The sequence below is a fragment of the Vipera ursinii genome (assembly GCF_947247035.1).
Source record: "Vipera ursinii genome assembly, chromosome: 1".
In the NCBI taxonomy this organism is placed as follows: Eukaryota; Metazoa; Chordata; class Lepidosauria; order Squamata; family Viperidae; genus Vipera; species Vipera ursinii.
Genome location: NC_139512.1, coordinates 21,975,150 through 21,996,955, shown reverse-complemented (window position 1 = coordinate 21,996,955; position 21,806 = coordinate 21,975,150). Strand labels below are relative to the sequence as shown.

At 38.1% G+C, this 21,806-nt stretch overlaps 1 protein-coding gene across 1 annotated transcript; it reads right to left on the bottom strand.

Annotated features, from left to right (window-relative positions):
- Positions 1-802: 802 nt before the first annotated feature.
- On the bottom strand, positions 803-15,431 carry KLHDC1 (kelch domain containing 1). Its single transcript, XM_083372476.1, has 13 exons — positions 15,244-15,431; positions 12,367-12,437; positions 11,532-11,649; positions 10,072-10,190; positions 9,587-9,665; positions 9,388-9,471; positions 9,201-9,284; positions 8,391-8,449; positions 7,382-7,494; positions 6,380-6,452; positions 3,009-3,093; positions 1,916-1,968; positions 803-1,367 (listed from the first exon to the last, which is right to left on the bottom strand). The coding sequence occupies exons 1-13, from the start codon at positions 15,346-15,348 to the stop codon at positions 1,193-1,195; spliced, it is 1,218 nt and encodes a 405-aa protein (XP_083228602.1). The 5' UTR covers positions 15,349-15,431; the 3' UTR covers positions 803-1,192.
- Between the last annotated feature and the right edge of the window lie 6,375 nt (positions 15,432-21,806).

Sequence of the window (21,806 nt, the reverse complement as noted above, 5' to 3'; positions counted from 1 at the left end):
CGCCTTTTTAAAATTATTTTTTAGCTTGAAAGAACATTGTTTAGCATTTTTCACTTTGACACTCTTTTGTGTACCTATTTATCCATTGTCTATTTAAAATCCAAATAATCAAAACAAATCTGAAACTAGTGAATGCTGGGGCATTCCTGTATATTTTTACTCCAGGGGAAAAAAATCCCCTGAGTAATTTCAGTATAGCTTTTAGACCTATGTGTTTAAAGTAACCCCTTTATTACCAGATGAACATTTTTAATAATTGGCATTTGTCATTTAGCCAGATATTATAATTCAGTCATTTGTTTGGTAAGCTACCCCGTTATTGAGAAAGCTTACATTCCCCTTTTAATGTCTAAAATATTTCTGCAGAAAGAATAGGGCAGCAAGTATCATTTATATGTTGCCTATTGATATTCTATTATAAAAAATCTCCTTAAAGGAATGTATGGCATCTGTGATATAAATAATATACCCAAACATTTTAGCTTTATATGAGCTTAATTATTACTATAATCAAAGTAAAATTTAGAATTAATTAATTAATTAATTAATAATTTAGAATTATTTTAGAATTATTATTATTACTATAAGCAAAGTAAAATTTAGAATTAATTAATTAATTAATTAATAATTTAGAATTATTTTTGAAGGTTTTCAAATCTTTCAAAATGGCATGATGGCAAGAGACTAAAGGATGTTCAGTAAATTGTATTCAGATTCTACAAGTGTTAATCACAAAACTCAAGAAAATTCAAAAAGAATAGAAAACAGTATTTTATAAACACTTTTTACAATAAGTTACGGACATATTTTCAACTGTTAAATACAAATTTTATACAATCAACAGAATAAGCAACTTTGTCAAAACGTAAAAGGATTTTGAGTTTGCACAATTTTTTTAACACAATTCAACTTTTTTTTTTAAAAAAAATGCTTTTCAAATACCGGCAGAAGGTAAACTACCTTATATGGCCAAACACCATTTTCACTGCTTGGAACTCCATTATCTTTAATAACAATAATCGGATCAAATTGCTCTTAAGTCCAAGAATATTTTTAATCTTCAAAGCCTGAAATGGAGCTGTTATGACACTGATAACATTTGAAACTGTTTCTTATGCATCCAGAAATTTAGAATTTAGTTCAATTTACCAATAATAGTCATTGTTGTTTAAAATGATAACGGAACTGTTGTTTAAAGGACATTAATCTGCTCATGTTCTTCTGCTTTGGCTTGTTTTTTCTGACGATGATTAACAGCAACCCAAAAAGTTATCTTCTCCACAACTTCTTCCAGAAGCCTAGATGGCAACCAAGGTAATTGTTTCTCCAAGAGAACAGCATTTTTACCAATACAATCAAGACTCAATCTAAAAGAAACAATATGAATGTTATAAAGTTTTGCTCTCTATAAATTGCATAGTAGCAAGCTAGTTAAAACATCTAAATATGGCAATATGTACTCCCACAGCAATATTCCTAATCTTAGTACTTCTTTCATTAGACAACTATTACTGAAAGTAATCTATTCTTCATTATAATTCTATTGAAACATCATACCCTCTATGATTTGCTTGAATCACAGACTACGTATTTGGCTTAAATAGCTGCCAAATAAGAATGACATAAGAGAGTTTATATTAAGAATGCAAAATGTATTAAAATTTCTATAAGGGAAAATGTCCTTTCACTAATGGAAAACAGCCATAGTATGTACACAGCATTACTTGACTCCCAAAACAATAGGACAGCTGTTACATATTTAGGTTTCAGCATGCCAGAGGTCCACTAAATGACTTTGCACATTAGAGTTGTTATATCAGAAGAGTTGTTCCTGTAATAGTTGCTATTAATATTTGTTGAAGTGTACTATTCTGGAAGCTTTACAATTTTATTAGTTCTGTTTTTTTCAACTCACCTGAGAAGTGAATATGGTTGTGTTTGAAAAATCAATAAATCACTGCAATGACCCTAAGGAAGAGAAAAATGATGATTTCAAATATATACAGTTCTTTCTTACAAAAGTACTGAAAGCAATATACACAATTAAAAAGTATCAAAACTGCCAGTTGTTAAACTAAAAATGAAGCAAAGCAAGACAAGCAAGGTTGTGTGGCTTCTGGAATTCTTTAGTAAATCTATCCTGTGTCATGTGACCAAGTGAAAGTAGGATTAAAAATGCAGCAGCCTAACACATTTCAAACTGTTGCCCAACAGATTCTCCCATAGAATGTGCTGGAGAATGTTTTTCTGATTCCCCACCACCACCACCACCACAGCATCCAGCTGGAATTCATCTTTTTTGTTGCTGTTATTGGCTTCTCCTACCATATCAACTCATCATGTTTTTTTTCTGTTTTTGGAGTTATAAATGCTGAATCCCAAGTTGTCTAGAAAGTTTTTTTTTCCAAAAAAAAAACACCAATTTTTTTTACTTTCATTCAGCCCAGAATATGTTGTTCCCATGGCTCCAGTGTTAAAAAGTAACCGGTTATCAAATTTCACTCCCAATCTTTAGAGTAGAGAGGGGATGTTAAAACAAAGTGGAATCTTGCTCTGGCTTGTTTAGGGGAAAAAAATGATTGAGTGCTAGATCATCCCTTAAGGCATGGAAGCCAGACTCATCTCACACTGTTGTTGTTAGAAAGAGGAATAATGATGCATGCTGCCTTGAATTATACAAAATAAAGCTGGGATATGAATTAAATATCTGGCCTCCACTAACATATTGCTTTTCATATACTATATGTAGGAGATGCCTGTAGAAAAAGCAAACTGGATGAAATAATTAGAACTCTTAACTCTGTGCACACTGAATATAGCATGAAAGTTAGTCAATGCTGTGAAAAACTATAGCAAACTATTTTCTGGGTCTCCTATCCCAGTATAATTAGGAAGAATCAAAATTGAACCCAAATTATCTTCTCTCCTTAAATATACTGCCATAAAAATGTGGAATGTGCATTTCCTTTAAAATGTATAAAAACAATTAGATCCTTTAAGATACTTACCCTATCCAGGAAGTGCAAATCATCTTTACTTCCTCCAAAGACTAATACTTCACCTTCTTTGCCAGCACAGGCTGTATGCCATAACCTAGAATGTATTTTACTTAGAATGAATGCTCAAATAACAGATTTTTGTAGAAGCATTTACTTACATGTTTTAGAGGTGCATACTTTATCTATATTATAGGACTTTCCACTTAATCTCCAACATATAATATCTATATTGTCTTGAAGTGATTACTCAATTCTTTAAAATATTTTGAACTTGTAAGGAATGAAGAAATGTAAACCTTACTGATATTTTCCTGTTTACTATTAGTGGACTTATTTTCTTAACAAGAACAGGAAGAATTTTTAAAAATAATAATGCATTTGACCCAACTCTTAAAACATTGTTTGCACTGATGAAAGACAGGTTTAAATATTAAAACAGCTTATTCGGTCTTTATAAAATAATTATATACTTTAAGTACAATATAAAATTGTTTTATACTAATCATGAAAATGTGAAAAATTGTTTTGATATGTATAAGCCATAATAATATCATGAAATATGTTGGCATGAATATCAAAGTATGAGTATTCAAGATAGCATTACTTAGAAACTCAGCTATCTGAAAGATTTTATTTTTCCAGTCTTAGCGTTAATTTAAGGCGACCCCTAGTCATTATTCATTAGAATTTGTATTTCTTTTACAGGGCATGAAATGAAAATACTCCTGGACTAGGATAATCTCTTCTTTAATATAATCTTCTTTAGCATTAATAGCCTGCCTGCATTAACTGGAGAAAGAAATCATATGGACCGATATTGTTTTCTGTCATTATATATGTTAGCTGTGGGTTGAGTAGTAAGGCAATGTGTGTTAATAACATATTGGAAGTGTGATGCACCTTTCTTTTAAAAAATCAAGGAAATGGGCAAGAACAGAGATCTACTTGAATAAAAAGGCATTTAGGGGCATAAATGTACCAAAAATCATGGCAACTCTACATAGAATGCAGTTTTCTATGAGTATTAACTGAGCTGTAATGGTTGCATCTTTTTGCTTGTAACTATGAACATGATTGGGAACCAAAGTAAAAAGGGCACTCTGTTCTTCCATTCCTCCTTTGCATCCTACAAAGGTTGGGTGTTATTTTGCACACACTAGTGCAAAGTAAACAAACTGATGCAGAACATTGTCTTTGGGTTTTCCCCCCACTGTTTGGGTATGTTAAACCACTAGAATTGTTGGGAGTTAGGACAGCTTCATTGCGTGTGAAGTCATTTTCTGGAAATTAAATTAACACATGAAACTCACTGTGCATAGGATTGTGAGATTAGTTCCCTTGTTTATTTACAAAGTATGTACACGATGACTGTAAAACACCTTACTTCATTTATTTCAGCAATTATATACCATTCTCCTTACACTAAACTGTATCCCACCTGTTCTCTTCCTCATACCTGTTGATAGCTCTGCCTCTGTCTTATCTGCATTAGGAAAATTCTGGCCTGGACTGGATCATCGAAGAACACTGGAATGCCTTTCCTGCCTTCACTCTGGGCCTTGACTCCTAGCTTGAAACCTGAGGCTTTTTCTATTGACTGACAGAGTTTATGTCCTCTCACAGCTGCTCTAACTTAGCACCTAGACATTCTAATAAAGCATGTTATTTGCATTATTAATCAACTAAATTAACATCATCTGTTTAAACAAATCCTTGTCAAAAACTATAGTATCTGTTGTAATTCAAATATACCACATTATAACTGAATTGTACACATAACTAACAGGGCTGGCATCTAAACCAGAAAATGGAGTTTTGTAGTACATAATAAGGTACATAATTAGTGTAATAAGGTAAAGAATTACTCCTCAAAAGTCAGATGTTGTAAATCTTATATTCAGTACACTTATATCAATAGCAGGATAAGGGGGCAATATTTATCAGCTTGTTTATTGTAATGTCAATGGATAAATTATAGATTAATACTACAAAGTTTTTGTATACTGGATTGCACTGTTACATTCAATATTAAATTATGACGTGCAAAGAGCTTAGTTATCTATTCATATTATCAGAGCAAAAATACAATGTTAATATAACCAATTATCTAAAAGCTGCAAAATATAAAAGCACTGTAAAGTAACAGAATTCAAACTATATCTAACAATCCTACTATATATAGAATGAATTGTTTTCAGAGTTCAAAAGGACAAGGTCTCTTATTCATTTTCTGTCTCTGGTAAAGTGTCTCTCTGAGGTACTGCAGCCATAATGATCATGTCTTTGAACATAGGGTGTACTCCGACTCAAGCACCCCTTTCCCCTTTCATCTACCTGGAACCAACCTACACAAAATTGAATATGCAAGATTCACAAATCTTTGATCTATTTTGCTTTATTCTAATTACTGTAATGTCTCATTCTGTCTTATTTTGTATTCAAAATTTGTAATTACAGGTGCTCCCTCTATAATGACACTTGTTCAGCAGTTATTAGTGCTGAATGAGTGGTAGTTACAACTTGTCCTTTCACCTATGGCCATTGCAGCATAACCACATTCACATGATCACAATTTACAACCATTCTTGCCAGCTACCGACTGCACTGGCTTCAATTGACCCCAGCTTGAAGCTATTTGGAGTCACATTATTAAGCATGGAGAGAACTGTGACATGGGATACATTTGTGTGAAGATACTACGAGACTTTTTTTACACTTTTGTTTTTAGGCATAAGGTCTGAACAGAACAATTATTAAAACTAAAATTATTTGCAACAACTTTACTGACACTATAGGAAGCTTTTAAGCAGAGAAATCAGGTAAAACGATCAAAATAAAAATTGTAATTTAAGTCATGTTTTAAGTTATTGAGTTGCTGCATGTGAATTATAAATAAATTTCAATTGTTACACAGCTTTCATGTTGTCTTATTCCCCTTACAATGCCATGCAAAATTACTTCTGAGGATTATAGGATTCTTTGGAATAGTAATAGATATGACAAGCAGTCTGTAATTGGGAAAATGGGAGCCCAGAGAAACTGAGTCATGATTACATGAATAGATGTGCCTTTCTACTTTTATAAGTTAAAATTAGATCAATAAAGGAGAATATTTGTAGTTTAGGATTGAAACGAGGAGTTCTTAGTGCTCTCTGAGCTTGATTACTTTCTTGCAGACATTTCATTAGCCAAATCAGATAACATCAGTGCACTGATGATGCTACCTAGTTTCAGTAATCAAACATCTGCAAGAAAACAACCAAGCTCAGAGAGCACCAAGGGCTCCTCAGAATTAGATCAAAATCTATATTTGAATTTTCAAAATTACAATTACAAAGTCATACGTTCTTCAATTTCAGGAGATGACTAGCAGATTATACCTAGGTCTAGTCTGTGGTAAATATGCAAGTTGTTGCCATTCATTTGTTGCAACATCATAAATCCAACCATCACCTGAAAATAGAGACACAAAGATTAGTGCTATTGCTTTTATTTAAAAATGGCAAGAAATTATATAACAAATTGTTTTGTGTTATATGTGAATGATTTTCATCCTGAAAAACAAGGACCTTCACCAGGAACTAAAAGAGAAGCAGGTACTAGTTTAGTAGGTTTCTACACTGTTCTTTGACTAAGTACTTTTCTTTTTTACCATGATCTGGCTCCCCTCAGTTTCAGAAATAACCAGGAGGGGTAGCATTACTTATTTTCCTAAAGAAAAGCAACCTACTCTCCAGGAGCATATGAAATCTCATTTCAAAATATGCCAAATGTTTCATGAACATTTGACTTTTCTTCATGCCATTCTATTCAGATTAACTAAGCAGCTTGGTTTATTACCACTTTGTCCTTGTTTGCTGAAAACCTGTCTGAAGAGAACATGCTGCCAATGGACACTAATTGTAATCCAGGCACTTATGTGTCTGGCTCACCATTACTGTGTAATGTTGCAGGGAGCCCCAGTTGTATGATCGCCATTTGCAAACTTCCCTGGCAGCTTCCCACAAGAAAACTCAATGGGGAAGCTGTCAGGGAAGATCACAAGTCACGTTCAGGCTCTGTGGGCCCTTCTCCTGGCTTCGCATGACTTTCGTGCAGCCTGGGCCAACCTTCCTCTGTCTCCCATACTGCCTGCACCAGCCCTTTCCTGCATCCCTACGTACCATTCTCCCTACCTGGGATTCTGCTTCTTCCCACTTAAGGACCCGTGCATCTTGGGTCTAGGAAAAGAATTGTGACTGCTGTTGCCAAACAATGCAGCCACATGAAATTGCTCTTTATAACTGCATCGCTTTGGGGTGGCAGTCCGAATTGCCACCATAACTCAAATACTAACTATATCTTCATCACAATCTCAACAATTCAGGACAAATGCTACTTACTTAAGGGGACATTGTCTGAACTCAGGCCACCAAAAAGGAAAAGTTTGCCATCAGCCACAGGAGTCAGTGTGTGCCATGATCTCTCTCTCGGTTTTTCTCCATTTGTAGCAATTCTAAGTGTAACAGCAACCAAAGGCACAACTGCTTATATAATTCAAACAAACAAATCCCAAATAATTACTGAATATTACAGCATGTTTGGGGGATTGGTGGGAGGAAGTATTTCCTAAGGCAGCTTATGTCATATAAATTGTTTATTAATTGCTGAAACTGAGTTGTATAGATTCAAAAACGTGAAATAACTAGGATTCAAGCACCCCTCTGAGCCTTCTTCAGTTGCCAACTCAACTAAACCAGGAAACAAGAGGCCATGTTATAACCATTGGTTTCTAATCTGCAATTTACGAGTAACACACACACAGGTTTCTCTTCACTTATTCATATGTTTAGGAAATTTATTTGCCGGCCATCTCATAGCCAACTAAATCTATATATGATGGTTAATATGAATTGTCAACCTGACAATCTAATGGATAATAAAAAAAAATCTCTTCATTTTTCTCTAAAAGTTCTTAGAAGCTTCAGCTAAGAAATCCTTGTAATTTAATAAAATCCTAAGATATGCTGTTGACCTAGACGTTTTCTTCACTTTTAAATTTTACAACTTAAAATTAAAAAAAAACCCTTTAGTCTACAACAGCAAAAGGATGGCTTATAGCAAAATCAGTCCTTGATATTGTGAGGGAGGAACCTTAACCTTAAGTGCTTTTGCATTTATATTTAAATTGGTCTATTATCCTCTGAAAATTTCATCCACATAATATGCAGAAATCCATCTATAAATAATAAATTTGCTTATTACCATAAAAGGATTATGTGACATTAATAGAAATAGTAGCGATTTATTATCAAAAAGCAAACCCCATGAAAATGTTCAAAACCAAATTGCATTTAACTACTAGGGTATTTGTGTACAACAGAAAAAACAACATCAAGGAGAAAAACTTACTTTCCTGACCAAACCCAAGTGTCTAAATTCAGAGAATGTAAATCATTCATCCTTGTTTGCTATTAAAAAAAAATATCCATTTTAGTTTAAAATAAAATATAGTATCAATTTCAGTTTACAAATTCCAAATATAACAAAACTTATCTAACTCTATCAATTGAGATTATGCTTATTATGGTTAACAAGAACATGAAGAAAATAGTATCTCTATATAACTGTCCTCACACTACTTCATTGTGTTATGTCCATTTGGATTATATGATTTGATTTTCAACCAAACCAAATTAAACTATTCAGCCCAAAGTACCAAGTGACAATTCATACCAATTCAACTAACTAATAGAGTATATGTGTGGTCAAATTCCATTTATTTTTGAGAACACACAGGTAAAGTATTTTAGAATTTCTGGTCTGGGCTGAAGGGCTTGATCTTTCTCTGTTGAAGCCTTTCAAATAAATACTCGCTTTTCTGGTGCATGATTACTTGCCACCATTATCCAGAATGAGCAGCAGGAACACTTTAAATCCACATCTGCTGAACAGCTCTACACATACTGTATTATTAGCTAGATGGACAATAATCTCATTCTATTTTCCTATTCTTCAATAAGTCTTTTTATTTTAATTCTTTGGTGACTAAATCTTGGAGTCAAGTTAAAGCCACAGGAAAATTGAAGGGAAAAAAGGCCTTAAAAAAGCAAGGCCTTAATATTTTAACATTCTCTTTTTACTTCAAAAAGATATGTTTTTTCCTTTCTAGCATTAAAGCATCCTTCTTATAAAAAAATTAAGTGGGCACTGAATACAAACCAAAACCCGTCCTCCAAAAACATAGCCTGTATTCCCTATGACGGCACATGAATGAGCTGCTCGAGGTTGAGGTGCAATTCCACGCTGCAAGCAAGAGAAATAACAGTAATCAGAATATGCCCACAACAACTGCGAGGTGTCCCTGATGCAACTGGATAATATCTATGCACCGAGTTACAACACTTACTTTAATTTCTGGCTGATACCAAGTTTGAGTACTTGTATCAAAAACATGAACATCATTGTGCCATCCCCAGAATATTTGACCTTCCTAAAAAAAGTAAAATACACTAGTAGTAGTAGTAATAATTTAAAAAAATAAAAAATAAAAGCACTAATAATAAATCAACTGCTATTTTTTGCTTGAAATTAAATCTTAATCTTACCCAAAATGCATCATGAACATCAAAACAGTCACTTAGCTCATTTTGTTTCCTACAGCCATAACCACCAAAGTAGATTAACCTGAAATAATTGGAATTAAAAGTACTAATTAATCAGCAATAATCCTAAGAATACTATAATTCTACATTTTCATTTTCCACAAGTCTTCTCAAATATCACCTGTAATAATTTATTTGCCTTATACGTATTGCTAACTCTACATAGATAAGAAGGACATCCAAAGTATACTACTTTTTCTGTCAGCAATGCACTGGCAACATCAAGAGAAACATGAATTCAATATTCAAAATATTTTATCTTTAAAAAAAATCTTAAAATATTACAGCCTATTGTTATTTACTTATAATGCAAGTATTGTTTGTAGTAGTATATCCCACTGATAAATGTTATCAAGCCATTAAGTTACCAGATATTTTTCATCAGCTATCACTTTCCTCCCCATTTATGAAATCATTCATGGAATTACCTGTCTTTATACACCCAGCAAGCAAGCTTGTCACGTGGGGTAGGAGGTTGACCTTTAAAGTCTGTGATTTGCTTCCATTTGTAAATTCCATTTTTTGTTCGCAAATTAACATGATAGAGCTTTAAAGAAAATTAGAATACTTTAAATATACATTATTCTATAAACATGGAAAAGGGGGAATAGAGAAAACCAACATTCCTATTTTAATGAAAAGTATTAAATTCTCTTATTTCTAATATTTAAATAAACTTTTGTGCTAACATACATTTTCTAATTGTAAAATTATGATCAGTTTTTGAACTGATGCTTTCAATTAGGCCAAAGACTAGTAACAAAAATGCTTAGTAGTTCCAATGAAGTAAAACTAGTTCCAAGTTTAATGCCCATAGTTTTCAGAAAAAAAAGATTTTGGAAACTAAATTTTACCCATTACTGGTTTTCCAAGTAATGTTAGTGAAACCAAGCTATCTCAAACTAATACATTGTAATCTAAACTATGAAGACCTGATGGCCTTAGAAGACTTTAGGTTAAAGCCTTAGACATTTTTTATGATGCTTCTAAGTATTTTTTTTTCTTCTGTTCAATCATGTCCAATCCTCTGAGACTGTCTGAACAAGTCCCTGCAGTTTTCTTCACAAGGTTTTTCAGAAGTGGTTTGCCATTGCCTCCTTCCTAGGGCTGAAAGAGTGACTGGCCCAAGGTCACCCAGCTGGTGTTATGTCTGATGCCTTAACTCAGCAGTCTTCAAACTTGGCCCTTTTATTTATTTTATTTTATTAGACTTATATACCGCCCTTCTCCCAGGGCGGTTCACAAGGTTTTTTAAAAACAATACAGCAAATTACACTGGCTGAGGAATTCTGGTAGTTGAAGTCCACAAGTCATAAAAAGGCCAAGTTTGAAGGTCCCTGCCTTAACTACTACGCCACACTGGCGCTCACCTAAACATATTTGTCAATAAAGTCCCACTGTTATCAAATGGTAGCTCTGTTGATCATCATTCATCTGGAAGTGATACCAGATGGAATTAATACCGTTAGTACTTACATACAGTACACAAGAATTAACAATGCTAAATATATTCATTCAGTGGGATATATGATTTTTATTTCCCATACAGCATTTATGCCATATACGGAAAAGATTCTAAAGTCCAATGAAAAATAAACTATGCAATATGAGGTATTGAAGCAGCTAGATATCCCAAAATTATCTTGGTGCTGATTAGTCCCAAATTCAGATCTTAGTCTTGACATTTCTTGATCATTATAAATTCTTACCACTATATATTTTTAATTTAATAGTTACAATAATGAATCATAAAACACAAATATGAAACACAATTATAAATATAAAAAAGATACAGGTCAGTTTTAAATAAATTGAACCATATTTTTCACTATTTAAGAAATTTCTTATTTTGTTGGGAAAGTTTTTAACAATGAAAGGAATTCAGTACCCGATTGCTGTATCCTTTGTCATCAAATCCTCCAAAGATATAGAGGTTCCCATTAATGCAAGCTCCACAGCTTCCAGACATAGATGGAGGTAACTCTCCTTCCATTAGATGCATTGACCTGCAATTCAGGCAATACAGAATATACTTTAAATTTGCTCAGAGAGTACGAGAAACAGATAAAAGCAATAATACTTTCAGTACTTAGAAATTACAGTTTTCTGTAAAATTATTAAGTGTTATCTACCTCAATCTATGTAATTTTCTTCCAGTCACTATAAATTAGTATTCCCCAAATGTCATTATTTCCCAGCAACATAAGATATAAGTAAGTTTGAGGGGAATTATTTCATCACAATCAGATAAATACATTGGAAACTATATCAACATTCTTACTGGCTACTCCAAGACTTTCTGACTCATTCCTAAATGAAAATAGAACCTTCTAATTACAATAGCCTCTGAGAAGAGAAAGAACTATCACTGATATCCATTTCCAAATACATTAAAATCATATTAAAATTAATAGGGATTTTTATATAATTTAGGAAATCTAGGATTGGTTTGTCCAGTTAATCAAGTTACCCTAATTTCCACAAAATACTGAATCATAAATTATACTTGCTGCGATGTCATAACCTAGAACTAGCCAGTCATATTTCAACGTATTCTAGTATGGAAATCTAGCCTTAAGACCATATTTCTTTTTCAATACTAAATTAATTAAAAGAAACAAGGAAGTAAAAAGCCTATTTAGCTAAAACAGTAATTTCAACAAATAAAATTTATCATATAATTACTTTGATAAATTAACAGTACAGTAAATAATGTAACTTACCATAATCCATTGTCAATTTCATAGATCCAAAGTTCATCATTTGGTAAATAAACTTCATTTTCTTCAATAGACTGTGCAGAAAAAAACAGTAATTCTGACATAATTTTTATTTTCTGAATACTTTCCATTTCAAATTCTAGCTCTTTAATAGATAACTTGGCTGGCTGGAGCATTATTTTAGTAATCATAAAGCACACACATTTTCCTTTCATTAACTATCAATTACATGCATAACTCTGTACCACTAGTCTTTTGTTAGAAAGAAAATTTCAAGTGGCAGATCAGTGAAAGCATAGAAAGTGACACTGAAAATCTTACATTTTAAAGGTACTCAGTAGTATACCTAGTATATAATTTATGCATGCAAGAATTAAATATATGTTACCAGAAAAGTATATAAAGAATTTGTTGAAAATTATAATCTCACTGCAAATATTATTTAGGTGTTAACAACCAGGATGTGACTGGTTTATAGAAAAGGGAGATGATCAATGTGGCTAGGATGTGCTTCTTCCCATTTGAACAAGCTACTCATTTATCCCATAAGTATAAAAAGCTTTGTATTTAGGGCACCTGCACCTTGAAATATTTTGCCATTTCCAGAACACCAGAACCCAATAGTGATGGTAATAAATGTCCTTATTCCAAAATAACTCTAATTAAACAATGCTCATGGAAACAGCAAAGAAAACCCTTTACTTTGCAATGAATTATTACAACAATAAAGGCAATATATTTAGGGGAAGAAATAAGAGTTTGTATTTTCCTTTTCTTGAAGGGCATAAAACTGTGGTGGCTTGATAGATTGGTCATGAGTAGCTTGTTCAAATGGGAAGAAGCACATCCTAGCCATGTTGATCATCTCCCTTACCTATAAACCAGTCACATCCTGGTTGTTAACACCTAAATAAGCAAATGATAGACTTCAGATCTCCTCCCATCATGCCATATCCTTAAATCTCAATACTAAAAATAATTGAAATTAACTGGACAAGGGGTTAGCTTACAATGTCAAACTCAATTTCATTGAGGGCCACATCAGCATTGCAGTTGCCCTCAAGGGGCCGGGTGGGTATGGCCAGGGTGGGCGTGGCCTACTGGGTGGGCATGGCTAGAGTGCATATGGCCTACTGGGTGGGCATGGCCAGCTCTACATCGTTCGCATCAAGGGTGCCTATGGGGGCCTGGGTAGGAGTGGGACAGATCTGAGGGTGTCTGGGCCAGGGCCAAAGCAGTGGGGGCTGTTCCCTCACTGTTTCCAGGATAGCTTCGCGGGCCGGATCTGGCCCCCGGGCCTTGTGTTTGACATGTCTGGCTTACATCCTCTGCAATCCTAAAACAGGAGACCAAGTCAAGGCAGCTCCAACTGACAGTCACAAAGAAAAATGTGATATGTCACCAATTATCACAGTGTTCATCTTTAAATGAGATTGAGATAATTCATGTTCAGATACTCTTCTTTGCTTGGAAGATACACAAACTGTTATCTTCTTACCACAGCCAGCCATTTGCCATAGAAATCAATCAAGTCAATGGAAGGACAGTATTCACTTGCTTTTAATCTTGATACTGATTACATCAGAATGGCTGAAGCCAAGCCATAAACCATGACTTTAAATCCACAATGAGATTACATTTTTAAAGAATTCAGTGTACAAGCAGTCCTCTACTTACAACCATTCCTTCAGCAACTGTTACAATGGCTCTGAAAAAAGTGACAACTGGTCCACAACCATTGCAGCAGCACCACCCCTCACCCCTGGGCAAAATTTGGGTCCTTGGTGACTAGCATGCATTTACAACCTTTGCAGTATCCTGGTGTCATGCAATCTTCCCATCCAGCTTCCCATGAGCAAAATCAATGGGGGAAGCCAGATTTGCTTAATGACCATGTGATTCACTTACATAAGGTTGTAAAATTGGGTGTGATTCGTTTAACAACACCTTACTTAACAATGGAAATTCTGGTCCCAATTGTGATCTCCAGACGAGGACTATCTACAATGTGGGAACTCAGTAACCCACAAAGAACATTATTACTAGTTCCTAAGGGGAAAAAGGGACGCGGTGGCTCAGTGGGTTAGGACGCTGAGCTTGTTGATCAGAAGGTCAGCAGTTTGGCGGGTCAAATCCCGAGTGCTGCGTAACAGAGTGAGCGCCTGTTACTCATCCCAGCTTCTGCTAACCTAGCAGTTCGAAAGCATGTAAAAATGCAAGTAGAAAAATAGGGACCACTACGGTGGGAAGGTAACAGCGTTCCGTGCGCCTTTGGCATCTAGTCATGCCGGCCACATGACCACGGAGACATCCTCGGACAAGCGCTGGCTCTTCGGCTTTGAAACGGAGATTAGCACCGGCTCCTAGAGTCGGAAACAACTAGCACGCATGTGCGGGGAAACCTTTACCTTTTAAGGGGAAAAAAGTCACTCTTCAAGACAAAAAGCGAATTTATTATAACAAACCATCTCACACAACGTAAGGTTGTCAAGCTTCTAAGGCGGCAAGAGATTCTAGCACTCAAATACAGTATAAATTCAGCCTCCTGGGGGCGGGAAAAGAGGCGGGCCAGCTAATGTATCAGGAGACCTTACCGTCCAATCAGATAAACAGCTGAGATAAACAACCAACCTCCTTCACGTCCAAAAGCGGCGCGTGCCCTTTTCTTTCCCGCCCATTTAGCTCTGGAAGCAGTGACCGCGAGCTTTCTCTTTAAAATAACACGGGGGGCGGGGGGAGGCGAGATAAAGCGAACTGCTTCTCTAGCCCTCCCCCCCCCCCCAGGGTTTCCAATGCACGGTTAATACGAGACTGCCTTTTTCTTTCCCACACGTATTTGGTCCAACCTTTCGGCTTCCCCGTCGAACCTAATTTCCTTACCACATATCCCCCCCACACATAAAGACAATTCCCATCGACCACGGCGCAATGCCCGCTCCGTTCCTCGGCCACGCCGAACTCTTCAGGAGGAGGATCCGCCGCCATCTTAGTGCGGGGAGGATTAGGAGGGAATGAGGTAGCCCCGTCGCCGCAGCAGTCCCCTCAGCAACCGCGTCCGCAACCACCGCCCACTCACTTAGAACGCCGGACGGGCGCGGGTGCGTTGCTGACAACGCCCCCTGCCGTTGGCAGAGAAGCGCGCAGGGAAAGCAGAGGCCTCTCCTGGGTGAGCCAGAGATTGGGGCAGAGGAACGTTTCCCTATCCTTCGAAGTGCGCAGCTATTCAACTTGCTTATTTAGTTTCTGGGTTTGAACAAAAGACCGAAACAAGAACGTACTAAATAGGTTAAGTTTGCATGATGCACCAGTCCACATAAGAAAGCAAATCGGAGATATTCCCAGCCAAACTTTGAGCACTGTACAAATGCATTTACATGTTTTGGATAATAAACTTAAGGTGGCTTGGTGAATTCAAAATGTACATTTTCAGTTGTGGTAGTCACTCCTAAAACAGGTGTGTGAACTAATTTTCTCTTGGCAATCTTCACACATTCGTGGATTACTGTAAGATAATGAAGGGAGAATGTTAAGTATTTAGAAATTTAATTGATCCTAAGTGGAACTCTTCTGTGCTATACAATCATTTCTGCTGATCCATACAGTACTTTTGAATTAAAAATATGCTCAATACAGTCCTGAATATCAGTACCTTGATGCATATACATACCAAATCAAAACTGCATTACATACACTTAATAAAATGTATAATAGCAAAAAAAAACCTACAGCAATTCCTTATGTCAAAATACCCAATATAAAAACTGATAAAAATTAGCTAGTAAACATTCTAACAACTTTGTCTTGAAGTCATGTTTCAGATGAGCTTGTTCTTGCAAGCCTGTCCATCAAAAATTATACTGCCATAAAGTTTATTGTCCCATTGCTGACACAGGTACATAGCCTCCCAAATGCTGATGCCCTTATTTATAAGGCTCTTTACACATGACATCACCAGTTGGTAGGGTAAAATCCACCAATCACTGATTTGCAAGTTTTGATGGAAGGCTAGACCAGTGGGTTTAGTTATTTGTCAAAACTTAAGTCCAGGTTTTGCAAAAATTCACAGCACCTGATTGCCAGGCCTGATTTGATTTAATTTGACTTGATCCATGTGATCAGAGACTGGTGCATACTGTAATCGTTTCACCTTGCCTCTTCCAAGAAGATCACTGCTCAGCTCTCCCCCACTCCACCACCTGTTGGTGAAGCTTAAAAAACAACTGACAAGAACCCTGCATTTAAATTGTCCCTCAGCACTATTACCTGTCAGCTGTTGTCAGGCTATGTTAAAAGGGGTTCTTCTGAAAGAGGTATAAACTTATTTAATCAACCAAAAAGGGTTAGGGAGTATAATGTAGTGGGTCCGACGCAAGGAAGAGACGCCAGCCGGAGTGCAGGTTCAGCTCTTTATTGGGGGGGGGTGTTCCGTGCTGGAGAACAAGGGCTATCTGGCCTCCTTATATACCTGGCCAGGTAGGTGGCTAGCCAATGGGGTTGGCCCTAGGTTTCCCCGCCAAACCATCCAGGGCAACGCCCCCTAGTGGCCGCTGCTATGCAGGTGACCAGCACCTGGATACATAACACCACTCCCCCTTAGAGAAGAGCCTCCCTCACAACTATGCAAAAATAACACAACTATCTGCAATGTATAACTATATACATATACAGCGAGATTGATGGGTCACTTGCAAACATAGTCCGGTAGGTACGCTGGTGTCCTGTGGGGCCTGGTGGATCTTCTGAGTGGGGCTTCGCCTTGGCCCTGGTCGTCTGGCTCACGGTGCTCCTGAGCTGTGTTGGGTCCGGCCACTGGATCCCCGCCACCGATGATGCCCTGATGCTGCTGCAGGGCCGGCTGAAGGAGGCCATCCTCCACTTGTTCAAGGTCCGTGCAGTTTCCAGTTGGTCTGGCCTCTTCTGGGGTGTGGTTATCTGGTTGGGCGTGGGTGGTGCACTCAGGGGCCCTTCCTCTGAGCTGGTCGATGTGTCGCCTGATGTGTCGATCCCCCTCCACCCCCACGATGTAGGAGAGTGGCCCAGTTTTGTCAACCACGGTCCCCGGAATCCATGGGTGTCCTGCCCCGTAGTTTCTTACCCAAACCAGGTCCCCCATGTTGAGCACCCTAGGTGCCGAGGGCTTCTCGGTCTCTGCTGCCACTCGGTCAGGGTGCAGCCGGTCAAGCTTGGTGATGAGGCACCGTCCCCATCGTAGTTCTGCTGGGCTCTTCCCTGTGGCCATGCACGGTGTGGCGTGCTGGGCAAGCAAAAATTTTGCCAGTCTGTGATGCCAGTCCCCACTGATGATGCGCCAGAGTGCGTCCTTGGTCCTTACCATCCGTTCAGCTTGCCCATTAGTCGACGGGTGGAAGGGCGCGGAGGTGGGGTGTCTAATCCAGTTCGCCTTCAAAAACGCCTCTCAACGGCGATTCTTCCGGGTGCAGCTCGTGGATCTCCCCTCGGGGGCGGCGGCTATGACAGACCGCGGCTATGTGGCCTGTCTTCTTGCAGGCCCAACACATGGCCGACCGGAACTTGCAGAGGGTGCGCACGTGGTTTCCGCCGCAACCTGCGCACTTCTGTGAGCCATTGGTCAGCTTGGGCTTGTCCGGGCGTCTGTCTCGTTGGTCAGGGGTCGCCTTCTGCCGGAGGAGGTCGATGCTTTGTTCGTCCTCCTCGTCCTCGGCCGTGGTCACCTGCTGGTGAATACTGCCCGTCTGGCTGCCAGTTCTGGATTCCTGGATGGCCTGGACAGCCCCACAGGCTGCTTCATGGGCCAGGATGGCGTCCTGGGCTTCCTGGAGCGAGACCTCGACCTTCATGAACAGGCGCTCCTGCAGCCTCGTGTGCCGTAGGCCGCAAACCAGCCTGTCACGTAACCGTTCCTCCATATTCAAAAATTTGCAGGGAACGGCAGCTTCCCGCAGGGCAGCGATGTAGTCAGCCCCAGATTTGTTGGTTCGCTGGTCCCTCTTCTCAAACTGCGACCTCCAGGCCAGCGCGGACATGCGGGGACGGAAGTTTGCATTCAGCTTGGCGACGAGGTCCCGGTAGGAGACGGTTTCGATGGGCTCCGGGGAGAATAGGTTCGCGGCGACCTCGAGGAATGTGGGGCCGCCGATACAGAGCAGGGCCGCCGCCTTCAAGCTGTCCTCTGAGATCTGATTAAATCTCATGTACAGCTCGGCGTGCGACAGGTATCGGGCCCATCTGTCCAGGTGGCGGGTGTCGAATTCGCGGGGTTGTCCTGTACTTGCCATCGATCCCCTGCTGGCTGCTGTGGTGGCTGGTCTTGAATCGCGGTTGTGGTGGCCAGAGCCAGTCGCAGGTTGCTTGTGGCGGCCGGTCACGGTGCTGTCGGTCGCGTTGAGGGGGGAGGAAGGATGCCTCTTTTCTCCAGCACGCGGTGCATTCCCCTAGTGACTTCAGCTCTTTTGTCGGCAGTATCCCATCCTCGCCACTGTAATGTAGTGGGTCCGACACAAGGAAGAGACGCCAGCCGGAGTGCAGGTTCGGCTCTTTATTGGGGGGTGTTCTGTGCTGGAGAACAAGGGCTACGTGGCCTCCTTATATACCTGGCCAGGTAGGTGGCTAGCCAATGGGGTTGGCCCTTGGTTTCCCGCCGGAACTAGGTTTTCCCGCCAAACCTTCCAGGCCAACGGCCCCTAGTGGCCGCTGCTATGCAGGTGACCAGCACCTGGATACATAACAGGGAGGAATTGCCTGTTGTAGGAGTCTCCCTTCCTTTCTCTTGTGTATACTCCTCCTTTATGTCACTGGTAAATCAGGTTCAACTCTTTCCTTCAAATAGGGAAAATGGGCTCCATATAGAATATACAGAGGAAAACTCAACTTGAACATTTAAGATTCTCCTGTTACTCAGCATGGCCTTGGAGAGCAGTGGCCAGGGGACTGACAGAGTATGCAGCCTAATATGGCAATAGAAGCCAGGTTAATTCTGCTTCTAAGGGCTAGCTGACTATGACACCAAACATAATTTTTTTGATGAATACATCAATATTGAAATTTATCTGGCAAGGGAAAAAAGCTAGAATCAGATAAAATGTTACAAGAAGCAAAAGAAAATGGAGGCTTTGGCCTACCAGACTAGATCTTGTACTATCAAGCAGCCACACCAACGTGGTTAAAAGAATGGATAACTCCTAGAAATAAAAGACTATTATACCTAGTAGGGCATGACCTACAACTTGGATGGCATTCTTTCCTATGGGAAAAACAAAATTCATAAACACTTTCAAAACTACTATGTAAGAAATGCACTGCTTTTGACATGGGAAAAGGTAAAATCAAGAACTTACATGAAAATACCAGGATGGATTTCGACAATGGAGGCCTTTGTACACCCAAACTTAATCAATTATAAGAAACCTGTGACTTATAAAGGTATTTTGAATACTGATGGGAAACTACAAACTAAACAAGAATTGGAAGAATAGGGTATTGAGCTATCATGGTGGCCACACTTGCAAATGCAAATGAGATATGAGAAAGATGAAAAAATATATGCTTTTTACAAAGACCAGACATTAGACCAGATACTATTGTCATCAGAGGACAAATTGATTAAGAAACTGTACAGCTTTCTGTTAAATTTAAAGATGGAAGATGAACAAGTTAATCAATGATAACTTGGGCACAATGTAGAGCTAGAAAAATGGCAAAACCTATGGGAAAGAAACTACAAAATAACGAGGGCAGCTATTTATAAAGAAAATGTATATAAAATGTTCTATAGATGGCACTTGCCACCTGCAAGAATAGCAACGTTTAAAAATGTTTGTAGCAATTGTTGGAAATGCAGATAAAATCCAGGCACATATTATCATCTTTAGTGGACATGCCCTAAAGCAGGGGTAGGCAACCTCGGCTCTTTTGTGACTCCTGGACTTCAACTCCCAGAATTCCTGAGCCAGCCATGCTGGCTCAGGAATTCTGGGAGTTGAAGTCCATGTCATAAAAGAGCCGAGAAACAAAGAACTATTGGTCAGAAATACATAGGTGGCTAGAAAAGATCATAGGATATAGACTATAAAATGGAATTATTTCTTTTAGGCATAATTTCAGAAAATTATGATAAGAAATGTGTATACTTAATATTACATATATTAACAGCAGCAAGAATTATATTTGCTCAATACTGGAAAAACAAAGAAATACCATCTGAAGAAGACATAATTAAGAAAATTTTGGACTATACAGAAATGGATAGGCTCACATTGAAAATGAAGGGGAAGCAAGATTTTATTTATTTATTTATTTTAATCCCATTTATATCCTTCTCCGAAGACTCAGGGCGGCTTACAATCTAAGCACAAATCAAATGTGCTTAGCAATAGAATAACTTCAAATACGGGAAAATTTTTATAAATGGTTAGAAAAATGGAATAAAGGGTAGGAATGGAAATTGTATTACTATTAATGTTAAACACATAAACCCAGACGTCTTGCTTATTAAATACTAAAGACTGAAAAAAATAAAAAAGATAGTTTCTTGCTCTGAAAAGTGTACATATACATACCATACATTTAAACATGCTATATACAACATATGTATAAACCTTCACCCTTATGTATAAATAACATAAATATTAATCACTGACCATCTTGAATGCATTATGGAAAGGGGAAGCTTTAGAGTTCACAAGGTTAACATTGTATGGAACAAAACTATGATTGAATCTGGATGTTCTGCTTTGGATACCATGAAGCCTCCTCCCAGAAGGTAACAAGGTCATGGTTAACAATGTTAACAGGTCATGAAGAGGATGTGTAGTGTTCCAGAATATCTTGCGGACCCTGCTAAAGCAACACTTATATGCTATGTCCTGGATGGAAGCCACGGAACTGTCAATAATCTTTTCTGCCATCCTCACCACTCACTCTCTGCACCGCCTTCCTGTCTAAAGCAGTGATATCTGTCTTCATAGTAAGACTGGTTCAACATATTGTCTGCTTAAAGGAAAAATGGTAGAATAGTTAGGGATGATCTAAGAAAGTCTGTTTCAAAGATAAAAGATAAGTCAATGTCATCAGGATGGGACAGAAAAACAAGATTGCTGGGACATGTTCACACCTAGGTTAGACACTAATGACCAAGTTTTATCTGTCAAAACACCTCTTGGTGAAGCTTTTCTTATTTAAAGAAATGGGCTTTAGCATCTGAAGAAAAGCTTTAGGTCTGTCTCAGCAATCCTATTTTTCTTCAGGCATTCCAGGTTGGATATTGAGACTTGATGCAGTTTACTGTTTTTATTTTAATGTAATACTTCTGTTTTGTACCAGAATTTCTGGGATAGATGAAGAGCCAAATAATAGTTAATAAAACTAGTTTTTTTCCAGAAATAAAGCATATAAGGCTTCCAAAAATATTGTACTGCAGATTATCCCACCTAAGTTTTGCCTAGCAAGTGGCACTAATTTAGTTC